The sequence below is a fragment of the Oncorhynchus masou genome, chromosome 10 (assembly GCF_036934945.1).
Source record: "Oncorhynchus masou masou isolate Uvic2021 chromosome 10, UVic_Omas_1.1, whole genome shotgun sequence".
In the NCBI taxonomy this organism is placed as follows: Eukaryota; Metazoa; Chordata; class Actinopteri; order Salmoniformes; family Salmonidae; genus Oncorhynchus; species Oncorhynchus masou.
Genome location: NC_088221.1, coordinates 26,612,357 through 26,638,950, shown reverse-complemented (window position 1 = coordinate 26,638,950; position 26,594 = coordinate 26,612,357). Strand labels below are relative to the sequence as shown.

The 26,594-nt window shown below is 45.9% G+C and overlaps 1 protein-coding gene across 1 annotated transcript; it reads right to left on the bottom strand.

The window, feature by feature from the left end:
- Positions 1–866: 866 nt before the first annotated feature.
- On the bottom strand, positions 867–26,351 carry LOC135547427 (gap junction alpha-5 protein-like). Its single transcript, XM_064976445.1, has 2 exons — positions 25,973–26,351; positions 867–2,222 (listed from the first exon to the last, which is right to left on the bottom strand). The coding sequence occupies exon 2, from the start codon at positions 2,190–2,192 to the stop codon at positions 1,032–1,034; it is 1,161 nt and encodes a 386-aa protein (XP_064832517.1). The 5' UTR covers positions 2,193–2,222; positions 25,973–26,351; the 3' UTR covers positions 867–1,031.
- Positions 26,352–26,594: the final 243 nt, after the last annotated feature.

The window sequence follows — 26,594 nt, the reverse complement described above, 5'->3', positions numbered from 1 at the left end:
GCCCAAATAAATGCTTCACAGAGTTCAAGTAACAGACACATCTCAACATCAACTGTTGAGAGGAGACTGTGAATCAGGCCTTCATGGTCAAATTGCTGCAAAGAAACCACTACTAAAGGACACCGATAAGAAGAAGAGACTTGCTTGGGCCAAGATACACAAGCAATTGACATTAGACGGGTGGAAATCTGTACTTTGGTCATGAGTCCAAATTGGAGATTTTTGGTTCCAACCACTGTGTCTTTGTGAGACGCAAAATAGGTGAACGGATGATCTCCGTATGTGTATTTCCCTTCGTGAAGCATGGAGGAGGTGTTATAGTGTGGCGGTGCTTTGCTGGTGACACTGTCTGTGATTTATTGAGAATTCAAGGCACACTTGAATTCTCAAGGCATATGCCATCCCATCTGGTTTGGGCTTAGTGGGACTATCATTTGTTTTTCAACAGGACAATGACCCAATTGCCAAGAAGGAGAGTGATGGAGTGCTGCATCAGATCACCTGGCCTCCACAATCCCCCAAACTCAACCAAATTGAAATGGTTTGGGATGAGTCGGACAGCAGAGTTAAGGAAACGCAGCCAACAAGTGCTCAGCATATGTGGGAACTCGTTCAACATTGTTGGAAAAGCATTCCAGGTGAAGCTGGTTGAAAGAATGCCAAGAGTGTGCAAAAGCTGTCATCAAGGTAAATGGTGGCTATTTGAATAATCTCAAATATAAAATATATTTGGATTTGTTTAACACTTTTTTGGTTACTACATGATTCCATATATGTTATTTCATAGTTTTGAAGGCTTCACTATTATTCTATAATGTAGAAATTAGTACAAATAAAGAAAAACCTTTGAATTAGTAGGTGTTCTAAAACTTTTGACCGGTAGAGTACCTGCTCCAGTTCAGTCTCTGGGTCTATAGACCCAGCCTGCTCCAATCTCCTCTAGGCAGGGCCTCTCTCCTGCTGTGTCTGAAAGTCCTGTCTGCTCCCTCCTCTCTTTCTCAGCCCCTCTCTCGTTCTCTGTCTGTCTAGTTCTACACGGCCAAGTCATCTGGTCGGACCCGGCTGCTGGTACCGCTGGTCTTGCTGAAGCGGCGTTTGTCTTTCAGGTAGCTGGCGTGCTGCAGGGTTGGCGCGGAGCACCCGTTGGGCATCTCCCCTGGCATCTGGGTATAGCTCATTCTCAGGAATCCTCCCTCCCCTTCTAGGTCGTCATGGGAATGATGGCGCTCGGTGGCCATGTTGACGGAGTTCTGCTGGTGTGCCATCCTGTTGTTGAAGGGGTGAGAAGGCATGGAGGTCATGGGGTTCATGGGGTTCATCGTATCCGACGATGCCAGGCACTGGCTGAAGTCAGGGGGAGGGGTGCAGCCCGGGGAGTTGTGATGGGGCGGGGTGTCGGGGTCCCTGGTAACGGCAATGGCCACAGCGTTATGGGTGCGGTTCTTGAGGGCAGCGTGGGTACGCTTGCACTTTCTGATACGCCTGTAGGCCAGGTGGTAGAGCTCAACCACAGAGAGGAGCAGGGAGACACCAGACACCACCAGCATGAAGACGATGAACACGTTCTTCTCTGTGGGCCTGGACATGTAGCAGTTGACTGGGTTGGGACAGGGCCAGGCCTTGCAATGGTACAGAGCCCTGAGGAAGACTCCATAGATCATGTATTGGACCACGATGAAGGTCACCTCCATCACTGTGCGGATCAGAATGCTCAGAATGTATGTAGATAACAGCGCTCCTCGCAGGCGAACCTGCCCTGACGGCTCCAGCACCTTCCCACAATCCCTCTGCTGGAGGTATGCCTTCTCCCCTGATACGCACCCCCCCTCTCCTCTCTCCTCCATCTCCTCCCTCTTTTCCTGCTCCCTCCTCCTTCGTTTCTCATCCCTCCGCACGATGTGCATGGCGTGGCCCATGTAGATCAGTGATGGCGTGGATACGAAGATGATCTGTAGGACCCAGTAGCGGATGTGTGCAATAGGAAACGCCTGGTCATAACAGACGTTGGTACAACCGGGCTGCTGGGTGTCGCACAGGAAGTCACTCTGCTCGTCTCCCCAGGAGGACTCTGCGGCCGTGCCCAGGACCAGGATCCTGAAGATGAAGAGGACGGTGAGCCACACCTTCCCCACTGACGTGGAATGTTCCTGAACCTCCTCCAGGAAGTTCCCTAGGAGACTCCAGTCCCCCATCACTACTGCTCACTGGTCACTGGCACACACCTGAGAGAGGAGAAGAGGGAGAGAGAAAGAAAGAGGGGCAGGGTGAGGGTAAAGGGAGAGAAAGAGGAGGGAAGGAGGGAGAGAACGAAGAAGAGATAGTGAGTGAAGAAGAAAGAAAATAGGGAGAGAAAAGAAATGAGATAAAATGACTAGTGTGTGTGAGTGGCATGGTATGCATGTATAAATAGCCTGTGATTGGCCTGGAGACTGGACACGACACAAATGCCTGAGAAGGAATCTTTTCCCACGACACACACAAACATACTGTATATTTAAGGGCATTTCAAAGTAACTAGTGAGGTTGTTTCTGAGAAATTATATATAGTAGTTGGATGTTTTTGTTACTATTCCTGACACTGACACATTATAACTAGACAGAAAGGGTGAGGGGCCATAGGGCAGGACAAGGCTAGGAGCTAGTGGCCCCGAATGTTAGAAATGGAATGGAATTCTGTGCCCCTGACCTAACCCTACAATCTCCAATATCTCCTCCATATTGTCCAGAGCACAGCATCGGTCATTGGTCACCATGTTTGTACCGGTTAATTGAAGCCTTTGATGTTCACTCGCTCGTCTCTCCTTTCCACTCCTCCTGTGATTTGTATCAGTGTGTGTGTGTGTGTGTGTGTGTGTGTGTCATTGCCCCCTGACCGCAGTATGAGTGAGACTTTGTGTGTATCTACTGTCCCTATAAGGCATCTCAGCAGATCGCTTTATGAGTGTCATCAAACCCCAAATCATCGAAGAAAATAAAGTAGGCGCACACACACACACGCACATGCACACGCACACACATACACACACATACACACACACACACACATGCATCGTCCGGGTTTGGCTGGGGTAGGCCGTCATTGTAAAAAGTCCTTAACTGACTTGCCTAGTTAAATAAAGGTTAAATAAAATAAATACATATGACCATGAGAGGTTTGACAGTACATCTCAAGCTCTAGAGTTAGCCAAATTACAACCCTTAAGAGAGGTCCCTTTTGAGTGGCTTTCTTTAGGAAATCATATTGTTTGGGATTGGTTCCTCTGAGAATAAGAACAGGAAGTTGAGGAAAGGAGACAGACTGAGACCGCTCAGCCCTCTGCAACCTCTGCTCTGTTCCGATTCTCAGCGTAGCTAAGATTCCGTTCCCACCATGACAGCCCTTGTGTGAGTATCCAGACAGACTGACAGACTAATTACTGCTCCTGTGATGGGTCTGTACCCCCGTGCTCCTACTTCTACCTCTCACCCCTCTTATCCTCCACTGAGCAACCATGCCAACTCTGTCTGGGAACAACAACAAAAAAACTGTCAAATAAGATCAAGTCTCCAATTCGCATAGCGCCCCAACAGATCCACAGATGATGCAATCTCTATTGCAGTCCACACTGCCCTTTCCCACCTGGACAAAAGGAACACCTAAATGAGAATGCCGTTAATTGACTACTGCTCAAGTAAGAACCCTGTGACTGAATACCTCCCTCTGCAACTGGATCCTGGACTTCCTGACGAGGGTAGGAAACAACACCTCAGCAACGCTGACCCTTAACATGGGGGCCCCTCAGGGGTGCATGCTTAGTCACCTCCTGTACTCCCTGTTCACCCACGACTGCGTGGCCACGATGAGACAGACTATAGGGAAGAGGTCAGAGACCTGGCAGTGTGGTGCCAGAGCAACAACCTCTCCCTCAACATGAGCAAGACAAAAGAGCTGATCCTGGACTCCAGGAAAGGGAGGGCAGAGCACACTCCCATTCACATCGACAGGGCTGTAGTGGAGAAGGTTGAGAGCTTCAAGTCCCTTGGTGTCGACATCACTAAGGACTTATCATGGTCCAAACTCACCAACACAGTTGTAAGGAGGGCACGCCAACGCCTATTCACCCTCAGGAGGCTGAAAAGATTTGGCATGGGTCCTCAAATCCTCAAAAAGTTCTAGAGCTGCACCATCAAGAGCATCCTGACTGGTTGAATCACCACTTTGTATAGCAACTGCTTGGCATCCGACCGTAAGATGCTACAGAGGGTAGTGAGTATGGCACAGTACATCACTGGGGCCCAGCTCCCTGCCACCCAGGACCTCTATACCAGGCAGTGTCAGAGGAAGGCCCGAAGAATAGACTGTTCTCTCTGCTTCCGCATGGCAAAAGGCTCTGGGACCAAAAGGCTCTTTAATAGCTTCTACCCCCAAGTCATGTCTGCTGATCAGTTAATCAAATGGCTACCCAGACTATTTGCATTGACCCCCTTATTTTATTCTTATCTATTCTTATTTCTTGCACTGACTCTCTTGCACAGGCTCAGTGTACACTCACTGACTAACCACACATAGACACTCCAACACACACACAAGCATATTGACGCTACACACAAACACACATACAGTGGGGAGAACAAGTATTTGATAACCTGCAAAATCGGCAGTGTTTCCTACTTACAAAGCATGTAGAGGTCTGTCATTTTTATCATAGGTACACTTCAACTGTGAGAGACGGAATCTAAAACAAAAATCCAGAAAATCACATTGTATGATTTTTAAGTAATTAATTTGCATTTTATTGCATGACATAAGTATTTGATCACCTACCAACCAGTAAGAATTCCGGCTCTCATAGACCTGTTAGTTTTTCTTTAAGTAGCCCTCCTGTTCTCCACTCATTACCTGTATTAACTGCACCTGTTTGAACTCGTTACCTATATAAAATACACCTGTCCACACGCTCAAACAGACTACAACCTCTCCACAATGGCCAAGACCAGAGAGCTGTCTAAGGACATCAGGGATAAATTGTAGACCTGCACAAGGCTGTGATGGGCTACAGGACAATAGGCAAGCAGCTTGGTGAGAAGGCAACAACTGTTGGCACAATTATTAGAAAATGGAAGAAGTTCAAGATGACGGTCAATCACCCTCGGTCTGGGGCTCCATTGAAGATCTCACCTCGTGGGGCATCAATGATCATGAGGAAGGTGAGGGATCAGCCCAGAACTACACGGCAGGACCTGGTCAATGACCTGAAGAGAGCTGGGACCACAGTCTCAAAGAACCATTAGTAACACACTACGCCGTCATGGATTAAAATCCTGCAGTGCACGCAAGGTCCCCCTGCTCAAGCAAACGCATGTCCAGGCCCGTCTGATGTTTGCCAATGACCATCTGGATGAAAACCAGAGGAGGAATGGGAGAAAGTCGTGTGGTCTGATGAGACAAAAATAGAGCTTTTTGGTCTAAACTCCACTCACTGTGTTCGGAGGAAGAAGGATGAGTACAACCCCAAGAACACCATCCCAACCGTGAAGCATGGAGGAAAAAACATCCTTCTTTGGGGATGCTTTTCTGCAAAGGGGACAGGACGACTGCACCGTATTGAGGGGAGGATGGATGGGGCCATGTATCGCAAGATCTTGGCCAACAACCTCCTTTCCTCAGTAAGAGCATTGAAGATGGGTCGTGGCTGGGTCTTCCAGCATGACAACGACCCGAAACACACAGCCAGGGCAACTAAGGAGTGGCTCCGTAAGAAGCATCTCAAGGTTCTGGAGTGGCCTAACCAGTCTCCAGACCTGAACCCAATAGAAAATCTTTGGAGGGAGCTGAACGTCCGTATTGCCCAGTGAGAGCCTCGAAACCTGAAGGATCTGGAGAAGGTCTGTATGAAGGAGTGGGCCAAAATCCCTGCTGCAGTGTGTGCAAACCTGGTCAAGAACTACAGGAAACGTATGATCTCTGTAATTGCAAGCAAAGGTTTCTGTACCAAATATTAAGTTCTGCTTTTCTGATGTATCAAATACTTATGTCATGCAATAAAATGCAAATTAATTACTTAAAAATCATAGTGTGATTTTTCTGGATTTTTGTTTTAGATTCCATCTCTCACAGTTGAAGTGTACATATGATAAAAAAATTAGACGTCTACATGCTTTGTAAGTAGGAAAACCTGCAAAAATAGCAGTGTATCAAATACTTGTTCTCCCCACTGTACATTCACTGTCACGCCCTGGTCGTAGTATATTGTGTTTGTCTTTATTTATTTGGTCTGGCCGGGGTGTGACATGGGTTTATTGTGGTGTGTTTTGTCTTGGGCTGTTGTTAGGTGTTGGGTGTGTGGCTTAGTGGGGGTATCTAGCATCGTCTATGGCTGTCTGGAGTGGTTCTCAATCAGAGGCAGGTGTTTATTGTTGTCTCTGATTGGGAACCATATTTAGGCAGCCATATTCTTTGAGTATTTCGTGGGTGATTGTTCCTGTCTCTGTGTTTACCAGATAGGCTGTGTAGGTTTTCACGTTCGTTCTTTGTTTTGTTCGTTATTTCAGGTCTAGTTCATTTCATTAAAGAACATGAATAACCATCACGCTGCATTTTGGTCCGCTTCTCCTTCAACAGACGAGAACCGTTACAGAATCACCCACCACAACGGGACCAAGTGGCGTGGTAACAGGCAACAGCAACAGCAGGAGCAACAAAGAGAGGAATGGACATGGGAGGACGAATTGTACGAAGAAGGACCTTGGGATCAGCCTGGAGAATATCGCCGCCCCAAAGAAGAACTGGAGCCGGCGAAAGCTGAGAGGCGCAGGTATGAGGAGGCAGCACGGCGATGCGGATGGACGCCTGAGAGTCAGCCCCAAAAATGTCTTAGGGAGGAGACCTACACCAACTTCCTGTGGTTACCGGGGGGCTAGAGAGACCGGGCAGGCACCGTGTTATGCTGTGGTGCGCACGGTGTCTCCAGTGCGGGTGCATAGCCCGGTGCGGTATATTCCAGCTCCGTGTATCGGCCGGGCTAGATTGAGCGTCGAGCCAAATGCCATGAAGCCGGCTCTACGCATCTGGTCCCCAGTGCGTCTCCTTGGGCCGGCTTACATGGCACCAGCCTTGCGCACGGTGTCCCCGGTTCGCCTGCATAGCCCAGTGCGGGATATTCCACCTCGCCGCACTGGTAGAGCGACCGGGAGTATTCAACCGGGTAAGGTTGGGCAGGCTCGGTGCTCAAGAGCTCCAGTGCGCCTGCACGGTCCGGTCTACCCAGTACCACCTCCACGCACCAGCCCTCCGGTGGCAGCTCCCCGCACCAGGCTTCCTGTGCGTGTCCTCGGCCCAGTACCACCAGTGCCAGCACCACGCATCAGGCCTACAGTGCGCCTCGCCTCTCCAGCGCTGCCCGAGCCTTCCTCCTCTCCTGCGCTGCCGGAGTCTCCCGCCTGTTCAGCGCAGCCAGAGCTGCCAGTCTGCATGGAGCAGCCAGAGTTGTCAGTATGCATGGAGCAGCCAGAGCTGCCAGTCTGCAAGGAGCTGCCAGTCTGCAAGGAGCTGCCAGAGCTGCAAGGAGCTGCCAGTCTGCAAGGAGCTGCCAGAGCTGCCAGTCTGCATGGAGCAGCCAGAGCCGCCAGTCTGCAAGAAGCAGCCAGAGCCGTCAGTCTGCCAGACTCTTCCAGATCCGCCAGTCAGCCAGACTCTTCCAGATCCGCCAGTCAGCCAGACTCTTCCAGATCCGCCAGTCAGCCAGACTCTTCCAGATCCGCCAGTCAGCCAGACTCTTCCAGATCCGCCAGTCAGCCAGACTCTTCCAGATCCGCCAGCCAGCCAGGATCTGCCAGATCCGCCAGCCAGCCAGGATCTGCCAGATCCAACCAGACTCTGCCTGAGCTGCCCCAGATCCAGTCCCCTGAGCTGCCCCTCAGTCCCGAGCTGCCCCTCAGTCCCGAGCTGCCCCTCAGTCCCGAGCTGCCCCTCAGTCCAGTGGGGTTCTGGGTGAGGACTGCTAGGCCATGGTCGGCGGCGAGGGTGGACTATCCAAGGACGCAAGGAGGATTGACTAAGACATTGATAGAGTGGGGTCCACGTCCTGCGCCGGAGCCGCCACCATGGACAGACGCCCACCCGGACCCTCCCCTATGGTTTTGGTGAGCGTCCAGGAGTCCGCAAATTAGGGGGGGGGGGGTTCTGTCACGCCCTGGTCGTAGTATATTGTGTTTGTCTTTATTTATTTGGTCAGGCCGGGGTGTGACATGGGTTTATTGTGGTGTGTTTTGTCTTGGGGTGTTGTTGGGTGTGTGGCTTAGTGGGGGTATCTAGCATAGTCTATGGCTGTCTGGAGTGGTTCTCAATCAGAGGCAGGTGTTTATCGTTGTCTCTGATTGGGAACCATATTTAGGCAGCCATATTATTTGAGTATTTCGTGGGTGATTTTTCCTGTCTCTGTTTACCAGATAGGCTGTATAGGTTTTCACGTTCGTTCTTTGTTTTGTTCGTTATTTCATGTCTAGTTCATTTCATTAAAGAACATGAATAACCACCACGCTGCATTTTGGTCCGCTTCTCCTTTGACAGACGAGAACCGTTACATTCACATTCCACGCATTCTTGTCGTGATGTGAGTTTGTCCTATACTTATACACATATATTTTTAAATCCCAGCCCTCGTTTCTGCAGGAGACCTTTTGCCTTTTGGTAGGCCATCATTGTAAATAAGAATTTGTTCTTAACTGACTTGCCTAGTTAAATAAAAGGTTAAATAAAATAAAATTCCTTCACATTCTTCACACATGCTGCTGCTACTCTCTGTTTATTATCTATGCATAGTCACTTTACCCCTCCCTACATGTACATACGACCTCAATATCCATGACTAACCAGCACTGGTGTAAAATACTTAAGTAAAAATACTTTAAAGTAGTGCTTAAGTAGTTTTTTGGGGGTATCTGTAATTTTCTTTATTATTTACAGTTTTGACAACTTTTTATTTTACTTCACTACATTCCTAAATAAAATAATATACTTTTTACTCCTTACATTTGTCCTGCCACTCAAAAGTACTCGCTACATGCTTAGCAGGAGAGGGAAATGGTCCAATTCACACACTTATCAAGAGAACATCCCTGGTCATCCTTACTGCCTCTGATCTGGCAGACTCACTATACACAAATGCTTTGTTTGTAAATTATGTCTCAGTGTTGGAGTGTGCCCCTGGCTATCCGTAAGTAAATAAAAAACAAGAAAATGGTGCTGTCTGGTTTGCTTAATATAAGGAATTTTAAATTATATATACTTTTACTTTTGATACTTACGTATATTTTAGCGATTACATTTACTTTGATAATTAAATACATTTAAAACCAAATACTTTTAGACTTTCACTCAAGTAGTATTTTACTGGGTGACTTTCACTTTTACTTGAGTAATTTTATGGTATCTTTACTTGTACTCAAGTATGACAATCGGATAGTTTTTCCACCACTGCTAACCCCTACCCCGCACATTGACTCTGTGCCGGTACCCATTGCAAATATCCTTATTATTGTTATTTTTATAGTGTTATTACTTTTCCTTTAGTTAACTTTTTTAAAACACTGCATTGCTGGTTAAGGACTCGTAAGTAAGCATTTCACGGTAAGGTCTACTACACCTGTTGCATTCGGTGCATGTGACAAATACAATTAGATTTGATTTGAAGTCGGAGAAATAAACAGTCAGAGATATCAAGAGTGACTTAAGGGTGCAGGACTAAAGCGATCAGAAAGTTAACAGTAAACTAGAACAGCATGTGTGATACACTGTGTGACAGCACAATGAAATATGGCCTACAGAGCAACAATATATGAGGTGAAAACAACAGACTTACTGGAAGGCTCAAGACACAAAATGACGAACTTTAACAAAAGATGACCTCACCACTTTGAGTAAAATTCATCTGATCATACCATAACTTGTGTTGACTAACTAAACACAACACTACTGTATGTAAACGTCTGGCCTCATATTGATACTAATATTGCAATGTTGGCCAGCCAGGCTACACAGCCAATAGGTTGTGTTGTAAACAGGTGAGGAAACCCTTTTGTCAGACCAGTCTGGTAGGAAAATGACTGTTTTAACTCCTACCTCCTGCCATTGTGAAGGCCAGGCTCTCACTCCCTTCCTCTAGTCGAGGCTAGCTCTTCCTCATTTCTTTGTGGCTCGCTGTAAACACATTATCTGATCGCTACCCAAAGCTTTGATGACAGTTGGATGCAGAAAGGCATGTTCTGGCTGTGATTCTTTTTAAAGGACCCCATGGCACTATAAAAATCCATGTAATAGGGTCTAACAATGACTTATCTCTGAACTTAATTAATGAAATCACTTTGCAAGCAATTTTAGAGCATGGAATTTAAGAGCTCCTTGTTGGGAAGAGGCCTAATTTGATATTAATGAAAAATAAAGGAAAATGAGGAAGGGTGGAGGTGAAGAGGAGTTGTTGGCTAAAAGTGAAAATATTTGGTTCAAATACAAAGGGGAGGGATGCCCTTTTTGCTCCTGGAACAATATGTTAAATAATAAACAGTCTTCCGTATGTGTCATTACTTCAACAGAAAACATTTAGAGAGAATGTCCAGTAATTTGTACACCTAACCACTTGGTACAGTAGCTGCCCATCTTTGCCGTCACATTTGAGATTGTTCTATTCCATTCCTGGGTGCCCAGTAATAAATAGGGATTTACTGTAATACACTGTACCCACTGACCACCGTCATAGCTGTCATATTGGTTTATAATATCTGTCTCTGAGTAATGGACACTTTGGCAATGAGGTATTTAACACGGCACACACTGGGCATAGCATACCACTCAGATATGTCTCTGACATTGATCAGAACATAGGGACGTTACAGAAGGAAGCACCCGTGGTAAGAACTACTCAACGTTGGCCTGATTGGAATCCATGCTACAGGACTGCCACCTCATTTAACCACAGTAAGGTGACTGGGAACATGGACTAGTACAAACAGACCAGCTATGACCTCCGTAAATCAATCAAAGAGGAAAAGAGACGTTACGGGGACAAAATGGAGTCGCAGTTCAATGGCTCAGACACGAGACAGATGTGGCAGGGACTACAGATAATCATGGATTATAAAGGGAAAATCAGCGCCAATCTCTGTAGCCAATGTGAGTAGAACACTTTAACCCTCGCAAGGCTGCCGGCCCGGACTGCATCCTCAGTGCATGCGCAGACCCGCTGGCTGGAGTGTTTACGGACATATTCAATCTCTCCCTACCCCAGTCTGCTGTCACCACTATTGCCTCGTAGCACTTACTTCTGTCATCATGAAGTGCTTTGAGAGGCTAGTTAAGGATCATATCACCTCCACCTTACCCAATATCCTAGACCAACTGTAATTTGCATACAGCCCCAATAGATCCACGGATGACACAGTCAAAATCCTACTGCACACTGCCCTTTCTCATCTGGAAAAGAGGAATACCTACACTACATGGCCAAAAGTATGTGGACATCTGCTCGTCAAACATCTCATTCCAAAATCATGGGCATTAATATGGTGTTGGTTCCCCCTTTGCTGCTAGAACAGCCACTCTTCTGTGAAGGTTTTCCACTAGATGTTGGCATATTGCTGCGGGGACTTCCATTCAGCTATAAGAGCATTAGTGAGGTTGGGCACTGATGCTGGGCGATTAGGCCTGGCTCGCAGTCGGTGTTCCAATTCATCTCAAAGGTGTTCAATGGGGTTGAGGTCTGGCCTCTGTGCAGGCCAGTCAAGTTTCCACACTTGATCTCAGCAAACCATTTCTGTATGGACCTCGATTTGTGCATAGGGGAATTGTCATGCTGAAACAGGAAAGGGCCTTCCTCAAACTGTTGCCACAAAGTTGGAAGCACAGAATCATCTAAAATGTAATTCTACGCTGTAGCATTAAGCTTTCCCTTCACTGGAACTAAGGGGCCTAGCCCAAACCATGAAAAACAGCCCCAGACCATTATTCTTTCTCCACCAAACTGTACATTTTGCACTATGCATTCGGGCAGGTATCGTTCTCCTGGCATCCACCAAACCCAGCTTTGTCTGTCGGACTGCCAGATGGTGAAGCGTGATTCATCACTCCAGAGAATGTGCTTCCACTGCTCCAGAGTCCAATGGCAGCAAGCTTTGCACTACCCCAACCGACACTTGGCATTGCGCATGGTGATCTTAAGCTAGTGTGTGGCTGTTCAGACATGGAAACCGATTTCATTAAGCTCCTGGCAAACAGTAATTGAGCTGAGCCGTGAACATTTCCACTTCACAATAACAGCACTTACAGGGCAGAAATTTGACGAATTGACTTGTTCGAAAGGTGGCATCCTATCATGGTGCTACGTTAAAAGTCACTGAGCTCTTCGGTACGGACCATTTGACTGACAATGTTTGTCTATGGAGATTGCATGGCGGTGTGCTCGATGTTATAAGTCTGTTAGCAGAAATAGCCATATCCACAAATTTGAAGGGGTTTCCATATACTTTTGGCCTTGTAGTGCATGTAAGAATGCTGTTCATAGACTCCAGCTCAACCTTAAACACCATAGTACCCTCCAAGCTCATCATTAAACTCGGGGCCCTAGGTCTGAACCCGGCCCTGTAAAACTGTGTCCTGAACTTCCTGACAGGCCGCCCCCCCAGGTGGTCTGGTCAACACCTCCGCCACACTGATCCACAAAATGGGTCCCCACAGGGCTGTGTGCCCAGTCCACTCATGTACTCCCTGTTCACCCATGACTGTGTGGCCATGCACATCTCCAACTCAATCATCAAGTTTGCAGACAACATGACAGTGGTAGGCCTGATTACCAACCCAGGCGTCCTTCCTAACTCAGTTGCCAGAGAGGAAGGAATCCTCTCAGGGATTTCATCATGAGGCCAATTGTGACTTTGAAACAGTTGCAGAATGTAATGCCTGTGATAGGAGAAAACTGAAGTTGGATCAACAACATTGTAGTTACTCCACAATACTAACCTAATTGACAGAGTGAAAATAAGGATGCCTGCACATAAAAAATGAATGGAAAATGTTACGTTTGGGGAAAATCCAAAAAAACACATTACTGAGAACCCACTCTCCATATTTTCAAGCATAGTGGTGGCTGACTCATGTTATGGGTATGCTTGTAATCATTAAAGACTGGGGAGTTTTTCAGGATAAAAAAATTAATGGAATGGAGCTAAGCACAGGCAAAATCCTAGAGGAAAACATGATTCAGTCTGCTTTCCACCAGACACTGGGAGATGAATTCACCTTTCAGCAGGACAATAACCTAAAACACAAGAACAAATATGCACTAGAGAGGCTTATTAAGGCAACATTGAATGGCCTAGTTATAGTTTTGACTTAAATCAGTTTGAAAATCTATGGCAAGAATTTAGAAAATAATAATGTGCAAACATTATACAACCCGGGTGTGCAAAGCTCTTCAAGACTTAACCAGAAAGACTCACAGCTGTAATCGCTGTCAGAGGTGATTATAACATGCATGGACTCAGGGGAGTAAATGAGATGTAACTGATGTTAATGAGATATTTCTGTATTTCATTTTCATGAAATTTGCTAAAATTTCTAAAAACATGTTTTTACTTTGTAATTATGGCATATTGTGTGTAGATGGTTGAGAGAGAAACATCTACTTAAACCATTTTGAATTCAGGCTGTAACAGAACAAAGTGAGGAATAATTCAAGGGGTATGAATACTTTCTGAAGGCACTGTATATATACACATTATATACAGTGCATTATTGGAAGTATTCAGACCCCTTCACTTTTTCCACAATTTGTTACATTACAGCATAATTCTAAAATGTATATATACATAAAATAAATATTTCTCATCATTCTACACACAATACCCCATACTGACAAAGCGAAAACCGGAGCAATCGGGGAGAAGGGCCTTGTTCAGAGAGGTGACCAAGAACCCAATGGTAACTCTGACAAAGCTCCAGAGTTCTTCTGTGAAGAAGGACAACCATCTCTGCAGCACTCCACCAATCATGCCTATATGGTAGAGTGGCCAGACGAAAGGCAATCCTCAGTAAAAGGCACATGACAGCCCGCTTGGAGTTTGCCAAAAGCCACTCCGATTCTTCTCTGCAGATCCTCTCAAGCTCTGTCCGGTTTGATGGGGAGCGTCGCCGCACAGCTATTTTCAGGCCTCTCCAGAGATGTTTGAATTGGTTCAAGTCTGGGCTCTGGCTGGGCCCCTCAAGGACATTCAGAGACTCGTCCTGACTTGTTGAGTTCTTGTTCCTGATTTCCTCCAGATGTGATGCTTGGTATTCAGGCCAAAGAGTTCAATCTGGTTTTCATCAGACCAGAGATGCTTGTTTCTCATGGTCTGAAAGTCCTTTAATTCTACATTGTAGAATAATAGTGAAGATATCAAAACTATGAAATAACACAAATGGAATCGTGTAGTAACCAAAAAAGTGTTAAACAAATAAAAATATATTTGAAATGTGAGATTCTTCAAAGTAGCCACCCTTTGCCTAAATGAAAGCTTTGCACACTCTTGGCATTCTCTCAACCAGCTTCATGAGGTAGTCACCTGGAATGCATTTCAATTAACAGGTGTGCCTTGTTAAAAGTTCATTTGTGGAATTTCTTTCCTTCTTAATGTGTTTGAGCCAATCAGTTGTGTTGTGACAAGGTAGGGGGGTATACAGAAGATAGCCCTATTTGGTAAAAGACCAAGTCCATATTATGGCAAGAACAGCTCAAATAAGCAAGGAGAATCGACAGTCCATCATTACTTTAAGACATGAATGTCAGTCAATCGGGAACATTTCAAGAACTTTGAATGTTTCTTCAAGTGCAGTCGCAAAAACCATCAAATGCTATGATGAACCTGGCTCTCATGAGGACCGCTACAGGAATGGAAGACCCAGAGTTATCTCTGCTGCAGGGGATAAGTTCATTAGAGTTAACTGCACATCAGATTGCATCCCAAATGAATTCTTCACTGAGTTCAAGTAACAGACACATCTCAACATCAACTGTTAAGTGTGCCACACCTCCAGGCTGTGTAAGGGCTATTTGAAAACGAAGGAGAGTGATGGAGTGCTGCATCAGATGACCTGGCCTCCACAATCACCCGACCTCAACCCAATTGAGATTGTTTGGGATGAGTTGGACCGCAGGGTGAAGGAAAAGCAGCCAACAAGCGCTCAGGATGTGTGGGAACTCCTTCAAGCCTGTTCTAAAACCATTCCAGGTGACTACCTCATGAAGCTGGTTGAGAGGCAAAGGCAAAGGGTGGCTATTTTGAAGAATCTAAAATATATTTTGATTTGTTAACACTTTTTTGGTTACTACATGATTCCATTTGTGTTATTTCAAAGTTTTGATGTCTTCACTACTTTTCTACAATGTAGAAAATAAGAAAAATAAGAAAAACCCTAGAATGAATAGGTGTGTCCAAACCTTTTTCACATTTTGTTACATTACAGCCTTATTCTAAAATGGATTTTAAAAAATCCTTATCAATCTACACACTATACCTCATAATGACAAATGTATAAAAAATATATATCTGAAATATCACATTTACATAAGTATTCAGACCCTTTACTCTGTACTTTGTTTAAGCACATTTGGCAGCGATTACAGCCTTGAGTATTCTTGGGTATGATGCTACAAGCTTAGCACACCTGTATTTGGGGAGTTTCTCCCATTATTCTCTGCAGAACCTCTCAAGCTCTGTCCGGTTGGATGGGGAGCGTCACCACACAGCTATTTTCAGGTCTCTCCAGAGATGTTTCAATTGGTTTAAGTCTGGGCTCTGGCTGGGCCACTCAAGGACATTAAGAGACTTGTCCTGACTTGTCTAGTTCTTCTTGTGCCTGATTTCCTCCAGATGGGATGCTTGGCATTCAGGCCAAAGACAATGTAGAAAATAGTAAAATAAAGAAAAACCCTTGAATGAGTAGGTGTGTCCAAACGTATGACTGGTACTGTATATGACTACGACTTTACCACAGCATCTTGAAAAACTTCAGACAATCAGAGTAAGTAATAAGTAAATTTACACAGAGATTCCAGGCCATGCTCTGTTTAGATGAAACTTTTTAAGTGGTAGTGAAGAAGTGATATGCCTAATGCATAAACTTCGTATTATTGGCTAAAAGGGTTTGTTTTGTCAGGTGGTTTACACCATGTCTGGTTGGGAAATAGAGGAATGCAATGTCCTGTGTCTATGTTACCATATGTGTCTCAACAACTGTAGAAACAAACATACTGTACCATGCCACTGTATGGCATAGTTTGCATTTTAAATTAATTCATACAAGCCTTTGCCAAATGCACATTATAACAAGGCAACAGTAAACATGTCATCCCCCACGAATGATGCAGCGCCCTACTTGGGCCAATAAGTGTAATTTTGTCATTTATCTCCATGGCAAGACGCATCATTTACTCAAGATTCGTAAAAATTGGGCCATTGGTGTCTGAGATTGTGTGTGACAAATGTACATACAGTTGATTACTATAGTGCCCTCGTTTGACCAATCAGTATAATTTAGTCAATGCCGGATCTCTACGGCAAGACAAATCATTCACCCATGTTTTGTCAAAATCAGGCCAGTGGTGTCTGAGCAAGACTTATATCCCTGAGCATGTGTGCCAAATTTCATCACTCTGAGTCAAGCAGATCAAGACATATAAACATGTGCCCGTTATAGAACCACCGTGAAGTTAATATGAATGTTCTTCCATATGTTGAGTCTTGACAGTGTTTGCAACATGTGTGCCAAATTTAGTTACAATACGAATATCCTTGACTGATATTTATACATTTATGTGACAGACCACACCCATGTGAGTGTTTATTGGTCAATAGCGGCCGTGTTGTTTTATGTACTCATCTAGAAAATATTGCATTGTTTTATGCCACATCAAGTTTTGTGCAGATCTCATCTTGTTGGAAGAAAATATTGCATTGGTGCCCGGTGTCAGAAGAAAATACCTTTTCCCCTTTTTCTCTCCACTAGATCGGTGCCACATCAAGAGGTTTTGACCCCCCTAAATACCTTTTCCCCTTTTCTCTCCGCTCTACAGATCGGTCTTTGGTTGCCCGGTGTCATAAAGTTGCCCCGTGTCATAAAGTTGCCTTGTTGGAAGAGGTTTATGACCCCCCCTAAATACCTTTTCCCCTTTTTCTCTCCACTCTACAGATCGGTCTTTTGGTGCCCGGTGTCATAAAGTTGCCTTGTTGGAAGAGGTTTATGACCCCCCCTAAATACCTTTTCCCCTTTTTCTCTCCACTCTACAGATCGGTCTTTTGGTGCCCGGTGTCATAAAGTTGCCTTGTTGGAAGAGGTTTATGACCCCCCTAAATACCTTTTCCCCTTTTTCTCTCCACTCCACTCTACAGATTTATGACCCCCCTAAATACCTTTTCCCCTTTTTCTCTCCACTCTACAGGTCTTTTGGTGCCCGGTGTCATAAAGTTGCCTTGTTGGAAGAGGTTTATGACCCCCCCTAAATACCTTTTCCCCTTTTTCTCTCTCCACTCTACAGATCGGTCTTTTGGTGCCCGGTGTCATAAAGTTGCCTTGTTGGAAGAGGTTTATGACCCCCCTAAATACCTTTTCCCCTTTTTCTCTCCACTCTACAGACCTTTTGGTGCCCGGTGTCAAATAAGAGGTTTATGACCCCCCTAAATACCTTTTCCCCTTTTTCTCTCCACTCTACAGAATGAACTTTTGGAAAGCCATTTGTTAACATAGAGAGAGTATGGTAACATCAAAAGGTTGGGGTAAAGAACAATCTTTCTGTAATCCAACTATTTGAAAGTGTCCGTTGGTACTTAAAGAATATGATGTCAGATCAGTTGTTGTCTAAGACATTATATCTGATGATAGGACGACATAAAATGTATCTTGGAAAGTTTAGACATTCTAGTTATCAGATTCACATGGAATTGTTGTGCAATTTAAATGTTTAAATATGAAACAATTTGTGAAAAATTAAATGTAATTTTAGCTTCTCAATGAGAGAATTGTTTTCATTATGTAAACTATGATCACTCGGTGGCCACGCCCAAGTGAACAGACATTGGTTGAGAAATATGAAACACGCCTTCCTCTGAACCCACTACAAAAGCACATTGACGAAAGTCAACCTTGTGTTCCCGATGACGTGAGGACTGATGTCCATACGTTTAAAAGGGCTAATATTGACTGCAACCTAACAAAATTAACTTATGTTCCCGACGACATGAGGACTGGTGTCCATTCATTTAAAAGGGCTAATTTCAACGTGGAGGTGACGATCGCCACGCTGGAAGGATGAATTTAGACTACACCAGCCAGAATATAGCATGAGCTGAGTATGGCAACTTGGTATGAACTTTGAACTCTTATTCACTAAAGAAGTGATACATCCTAGACTTTGAGTTATCAGCAGCTGTAAACATGCGTGGCCTAGGAAAGGACGGACAATCACTTCAGAATGACAGGGTACTACAACGTATCCGTTCTACCACATGACAACAGACGACAACGTATCCGCCCAGAAATATTCATCAAAGGACAAGGGAGATCTCTGCTGGAGAACCCAGCCTTCCATCTTCGACCAATCTATCGAAGTGCAGCTCAGAGTAAATATATTTCTTGCATTTTCCTTTTCCAAATGGGCGGTTATTTATAATGCACAAGATTCTGTATTTACGATAGCATAGGTCCGATAGAGACCCAATCCTTTTGTTCCTCAGTCTTCCCGCTCTTTCATTCAAACCCAACACCCTTTCATTGTCTAACCAGCCGTCATATCGTTTCATTCGCTAGGGACGTTTTCTTCGATGACATAATTAGTAATCAATGTATGATCCATCCTGTGTATATGTAATTCTGGGTGATTATTTAGGTATTTAGTAAATAAATAATTAAACCAAATTTAGTATTGCTGATTCAACTTGTTAGCCAGTTGAACTCTATAAACATTTTTCCGTGGTGCCCCGACTTCCTAGTTAATTACATTTGCATGATTAGTTTAATCGGGTAATATTAATTACAGAGAATTGATTTGATAAATGTCATATATAATTTAATCCACTAGCACTGTAGAAACTATTACACTCAACGACTCGATTAGTGTAGTGTTAGCTAGCTACATAGTTGTCTTTGCTGTCTTCGTATCCAAGGTAATTGTGTAGTTTGGAGTGTGTAGACTTAGAGTGATTATCTTAATTTACCGAGGTTAGCTAGCCAACTATTTGTCGTCCTTAACGTAGGAGTCACTGCTAGCTAGCTAGCCAACAGCTAGCCAACGTCTTCCGAATTGAACTTCAACAACCCGGTCAACATTCCGCCTCGCTCCACAGGTAGTATCACATTTTCATTTCACTTCATTACAGTCCAACGGTTTGATTTGTTTGATCGTAGCTAGCTAGCTACATAGCCGTCTTTGTATCTAAGACAATTGTGTAGTCTGGAGCGATTTTCTAGGTTAGCTAGCCAGCTATTGTCGTTCTTTTAACGTAACGTTACGTAATCAACACTGCTAGCTAGCCAGCTAGCCCCGAATAGCAGCACTGTAGAAACTATTACATTCGACGGAACGACTTGATTAGTGTAGTGTCAACAACGTAGCCACTGCCAGCTAGCCTACTCCAGCAGTACTGTATCATTTCAATCATTTTAGTCAATAAGATTCTTGCTACGTAAGCTTAACGTTCTGAACATTCGATAAGTGTAGTCCACTTGTCATTCCAATCTCCTTTGCATTAGCGTAGCCTCTTCTGTAGCCTGTCAACTATGTGTCTATCTATCCCTGTTCTCTCCTCTCTGCACAGACCATACAAACGCTCCACACCGCGTGGCCGCGGCCACCCTAATCTGGTGGTCCCAGCGCGCACGACCCACGTGGAGTTCCAGGTCTCCGGTAGCCTCTGGAACTGCCGATCTGCGGCCAACAAGGCAGAGTTCATCTCAGCCTATGCCTCCCTCCAGTCCCTCGACTTCTTGGCACTGACGGAAACATGGATCACCACAGACAACACTGCTACTCCTACTGCTCTCTCTTCGTCCGCCCACGTGTTCTCGCACACCCCGAGAGCTTCTGGTCAGCGGGGTGGTGGCACCGGGATCCTCATCTCTCCCAAGTGGTCATTCTCTCTCTCTCCCCTTACCCATCTGTCTATCGCCTCCTTTGAATTCCATGCTGTCACAGTTACCAGCCCTTTCAAGCTTAACATCCTTATCATTTAACGCCCTCCAGGTTCCCCCGGAGAGTTCATCAATGAGCTTGATGCCTTGATAAGCTCCTTTCCTGAGGACGGCTCACCTCTCACAGTCCTGGGCGACTTTAACCTCCCCACGTCTACCTTTGACTCATTCCTCTCTGCCTCCTTCTTTCCACTCCTCTCCTCTTTTGACCTCACCCTCTCACCTTCCCCCCTACTCACAAGGCAGGCAATAAACCGACCTCATCTTTACTAGATGCTGTTCTTCCACTAACCTCATTGCAACTCCCCTCCAAGTCTCCGTTGTATCCTTTTCCCTCTCGCTCTCATCCAACACTTCCCACACTGCCCCTACTCGGATGGTATCGCGCCGTCCCAACCTTCGCTCTCTCTCCCCCGCTACTCTCTCCTCTTCCATCCTATCATCTCTTCCCTCTGCTCATACCTTCTCCAACCTATCTCCTGATTCTGCCTCCTCAACCCTCCTCTCTTCCCTTTTTGCATCCTTTGACTCTCTATGTCCCCTATCCTCCAGGCCGGCTCGGTCCTCCCCTCCCGCTCCGTGGCTCGACGACTCATTGCGAGCTCACAGAACAGTGCTCCGGGCAGCCGAGCGGAAATGGAGGAAAACTCGCCTCCTGCGGACCTGGCATCCTTTCACTCCCTCCTCTCTACATTTTCCTCCTCTGTCTCTGCTGCTAAAGCCACTTTCTTCCACTCTAAATTCCAAGCATCTGCCTCTAACCCTAGGAAGCTCTTTGCCACCTTCTCCTCCCTTCTGAATCCTCCCCCCCTTCTCTGCAGATGACTTCGTCAACCATTTTGAAAAGAAGGTCGACGAGACGACATCCGATCCTCGTTTGCTAAGTCAAACGACACCGCTGGTTCTGCTCACACTGCCCTACCCTGTGCTCTGACCTCTTTCTCCCTCTCTCTCCAGATGAAATCTTGCTTCTTGTGAAAACAACCTGCCCTCTTGACCCTATCGGAGACCTTCTCCCTTACCTCACCTCGCTCATCAACTCATCCCTGACCGCTGGCTACGTCCCTTCCGTCTTCAAGAGAGCGAGAGTTGCACCCCTTCTGAAAAAACCTACACTCGATCCCTCCGATGTCAACAACTACAGACCAGTATCCCTTCTTTCTTTTCTCTCCAAAACTCTTGAACGTCCGTCCTTGGCCAGCTCTCCCGCTATCTCTCTCAGAATGACCTTTCTTGATCCAAATCAGTCAGGTTTCAAGACTAGTCATTCAACTGAGACTGCTCTTCTCTGTATCACGGAATCCTCCTCTCCACCCTCTCCGAGTTGGGCAACGCTTGGATTGCGTCCTACCTGACAGGTCGCTCCTAAAATCGCCATGGTGTCCCCCAGGGCTCTGTTCTAGGCCCTCTCCTATTCTCGCTATACACCAAGTCACTTGGCTCTGTCATAACCTCACATGGTCTCTCCTATCATTGCTATGCAGACGACACACAATTAATCTTCTCCTTTCCCCCTTCTGATGACCAGGTGGCGAATCGGCATGTCTGGCAGACATATCAGTGTGGATGACGGATCACCACCTCAAGCTGAACCTCGGCAAGACGGAGCTGCTCTTCCTCCCGGGGAAGGACTGCCCGCATCTCGCCATCACGGTTGACAACTCCATTGTTTCCTTCCCAGAGTGCTAAGAACCTTGGCGTGATCCTGGACAACACCCTGTCGTTCTCAACAACATCAAGGCGGTGGCCCGTTCCTGTAGGTTCATGCTCTACAACATCTGCAGAGTTCACACAGGAAGCGGCGCAGGTCCTAATCATCCAGGCACTTGTCATCTCCCGTCTGGATTACTGCAACTCGCTGTTGGCTGGGCTCCCTGCCTGTGCCATTAAACCCCTACAACTCATCCAGAACGCCGCAGCCCGTCTGGTGTTCAACCTTCCCAAGTTCTCTCACGTCACCCGCTCCTCCGCTCTCTTCACTGGCTTCCAGTTGAAGCTCGCATCCGCTACAAGACCATGGTGCTTGCCTACGGAGCTGTGAGGGGAACGGCACCGCAGTACCTCCAGGCTCTGATCAGGCCCTACACCCAAACAAGGGCACTGCGTTATCCACCTCTGGCCTGCTCGCCTCCCTACCACTGAGGAAGTACAGTTCAGTCAAAACTGTTTGCTGCTCTGGCCCCCCAATGGTGGAACAAACTCCCTCACGACGCCAGGACAGCGGAGTCAATCACCACCTTCCGGAGACACCTGAAACCCCACCTCTTCAAGGAATAGGATAAAGCAATCCTTCTCACCCCCCCTTAAATGATTTAGATGCACTATTGTAAAGTGGCTGTTCCACTGATGTCAGAAGGTGAATTCACCAATTTGTAAGTCGCTCTGGATAAGAGCGTCTGCTAAATGACTTAAATGTAATGTAAATGTAAAGACACGACACAGGAGAGTAGCGTTAAGTGTTAAAATGTCGGAAAATCCATCATGGCCGACCTTATGGTCCCTGAGACAAATCTGTTCCTTGTGAGGAGAGGGACCTATGCGCTGTATTTCATGATTTTAGGTAAAATGGTGTGAGGTGCGTGACCTTTCAAAGTTAACATGTTCAATCTATTGTTATAGCGCCACCATCTGGCCAATCTATGAAAGTGTTTAATGCCAGATCTCTGTGGCAAGACGCATCATTCACCCAAGTTTCGTCAAAATCGGGCCAATGCTGTCTGAGATATCGTACAAACGAACATACTAACTGACTAACAGACAGAGACAAATCCACAGTCCCCGCCCCGATTTCATTGTGGGGGAGAACAAAATATCCTCATCAATAACAGCCCCGAATGCATATACTGTGCAGTGACAGCTTAGTAAAAGTGGCACAACTTCAGAGACATATTAAGAAAACATAAAGTCCTCCTCCTCCCACCTCTCTCTATGAAGTCCCAGCACACTGCTTGTTGTACCATTGGAGAACAAAGAGGTTGGGTAAGGAGGCGACCCCCACCCTGACATAAGGCAGGTGCTCAATCGTTGTTTTGGTTTTAACATGGATGCCAGGTGGGCCTGTTATCTGACAAAAACACTCCACAGTTTTTTAGTAGGCGGCCTGAAACATGAGAGGAAGAAAGATTGAAGAGAGAGAAAGAGGGGAATAGTAAAGTATATATACAGTTCATTAGGTACAACCCGTTCATGAAAATGGTTTGTGGCTTGCTATATAAAGCAGGCAGACAGGTATTGATGCATTCAGTTACTGTTGAAATGAACATTAAAATGGGTAAAACAAGTGACCGAAGTGACTTGGAGCGTGGTATGATGGTTGGTGCCTCGCGCGCCGGTTCCAGTATCTCAGAAACAACAGTGTCTAGAGTTTACAGAGAACGGTGCGATAAACAAAAAACATCCAGTCAGTGGCGGTCCTGTTGGCGAAAACAGCTCGTTGATGAGAGGTCGAAGGAGAATGACAAGAATTGTGCAAGCTAACAGGCAGGCCACAAACAGGCAAGTAACGGCGCAGTACAACAGTGGTGTGCAGAACGACATGTCAGAACGCACAACTCGTCGGTCCTTGTCATGGATGGGCTATTGCAGCAGATGACCAGACTGGGTTCAACTCCGATCAGCTAAAAACAAGAACAAGTGCCTCCAGTGGGCACGTGATCACCAACACTGGACAATTAAGGAGTGGAAAAAATCTCCTGGTTCCTGTTGCGTCATGCTGATGGCAGAGTCAGAATTTGGCGTAAGCAGCAGGAGTCCATGGATCCATTCTGTCTGGTTTCAACGGTACAGGCTGGTGGCAGTGGTGTAATGGTGTGGGGAGTATTTTCCTTGCACACTTTAGGTCCCTCGATTCCAATTGAGCAATGTTTCCATGGCCTGAAGAATTCCGGCTGTTCTGGAGGCAAAGGGGATTCCGAACCGGTACTAGATGGGTGTACCTAATAAACTGTATATGTGTATATGAGACATCAACAGTTTGAGGTCTGAATGGCCCTCCTCTCTAAACACATTGACTATTAACTGACTTAGTTTAGCCATGGATGGGCAGGGGTGGGGTGGGTACAGACCCCCTGGGTGAGTTGGTGGGGAGGCAGCGGGAGACGGAGGGAGAAATACTTCCTACATCACAGAGTGGGTTAGTCACCTGCCACACGACTGCTACTTATAGAGCAGCGAGCCACCAGCAAGCCCTGAGGACTGGCGAGCCATATATCAGTCACCGTCTCACCCCACCAGATGCCACGCAGCTAGCCAGATCATCTGCTACCTTACATGGAGGTCTGCCTTTTAGTCTGCCACTAACTGTACACAGACCCACAGCCCTGTTATGAGCTATTGTTTTAATTGTGTTACACTGGGTCGCTCAGCCCAGACACCAGCCTGTTGCCGGAGGGGAAGACTATTGATGTTTGATTATCAATTATAGTACCTGCATTAAAGTTTTGTTATAAAAGTAAATGTTCATTGCAGGTATTGTACATGATTCTAGTTTGATTCTAAAGTTGAGTTGCTATATGCTTTGCCTTCGGGAAGTACATTTATATTTACTGTGGTTCTTAGGATTATCAAATTGCATTTCATCTTTTCATGAGGTAGAGAGTGAGGTGATAATCAGTAGCATGCAAAACAGAGACCAGGTGTGTCTTGATGTTTCCTGCAGTTATCTCTTCACTTTTCAACAGTTCTTCTAATAAACAGGTGTGTGTCAGACCATGGAATGTTTGTGCAATAGGGTGTTATAACAGTCTTTCTTATCAACAGTATCTCTATTTCTAGCTGCACAGCAACGTATGCTCATTATCAGGAAGTACCCCTAGCTGCCCAGGGGCCCTGACCTGAAGGAGTCCACTACTGATTGTGTTAGTCACTCTCACTCAAATATCATTAACATAAGTCATGGCAAAATGTGTAGAACTGCAGGAACTAAACTTTAAAACATACATTTTTCTCTCCTCGATCAAAAGGGAGGCAAGTAAACATTTTTGCCCTCTTGGTGGGTGGGGCTCCCCAACCAAATCTCAATTATGGCCCCCAAAAGGCTACATCCAGCCATGGTCATGAGACAATGCATCTATAGGTGAACAAAGAGGTGAAAAAGGTACACATCTGTCATGTCATTTAATGCCGAATTGGTGAAAGTCTTGTATTTGTTAATGATCCTGTTGTTGATATTTCATGTAAGCAATCTTATGTCAAGCCATCCAATCTGAAGTCTTGTAAATTATTGTAGATTTAAAATGGTGTTGTAGCTGTATGAATAACCTTCATGAAAGAAACACTTAATATAAGGACCTTTACTGCTCTAAGAGACCCGTGTCATCTTAGACAGCGGAACAGTGGAGTCGTTTGTTAAAATATATTTGTCTCTGGAGCTGCAGGCTGGCTGGATGAGTCAGTGTTGAGAGAGAGTGAGACTAACACACACCAGGACCCTTATTAATCGTCCCTACACTCTTCTCTGTGACAGATACCTCACCGCTATGGACCAGCGCCCTGGCAATGCTCTGTCTCAACTAGGAAAAGACAGAGACACTGGGTATGATGCTTTAGTGGCCCAGCAACTATATAGTACGAATACAAGAGACAGATGTTAATAGAATACCTCTATAAAACCCTCACACACACTCACTTAGTGACAGCTGTGTGAGTCCTGTTAGCCTTGAGTGCACCTATGAAAAGGGATAAATTAAGACTCTGGTCCATTTCTACAAGTTTCCTGTTCTACTTTGAAGTGTCCTTCCTATGTTTATGTATCCCATCGAGGGTGATGTGGTGGTAAATTACCTTTTCGTGCTACAGATGGTGATGGCTGTCAGTACTGAGGAAGAGGGTCCTAGCTGCTTCCCATAAGGGTCTTCACCTCAGAGACTGATGGAATGGTGGAGGGTGGATGGGACCGGGCCGTAGAGGAGTGATGACCTGGTGGGATGATTGGAGATGGGACCGGGCCGTAGAGGAGTGATGACCTGGTGGGATGAGTGGAGATGGGCTGGGTCGGAGGACAGCGGTTGGTGGAGACCAGTGATCCTGAGCCGTACCTCTTGCAGACACACCGTCAGATATAATCAACAGGAGCTGGGTAGATCAGAGAAGAATATGATTTCTGTAGAGTGGAGTAGGATCTCTGTAGAGTAGAATGGAGTAGTACTGGAGCTCTGTGCCGTCCCAGGGTGGGAATGCTAACTTGTGCAGGGGGCACGGGAAGAAAAGCAGGGGCATCATGAGAGAGGATTTCCTCTCTGCCCTCCTCCCTGCCTCTCTCTCATCCGCAGTCCCCTCCCTCCCCCGTCTTCGTATGGTACATCCCTCTCACAGATTCCCTGGTAGGCTCCCTGGCACTTTATTTAGGTGGGAAGAATTCCTTAGCGTCGGGAAGGGAAGTGGAATTGTGTTCAGGGATCAATAG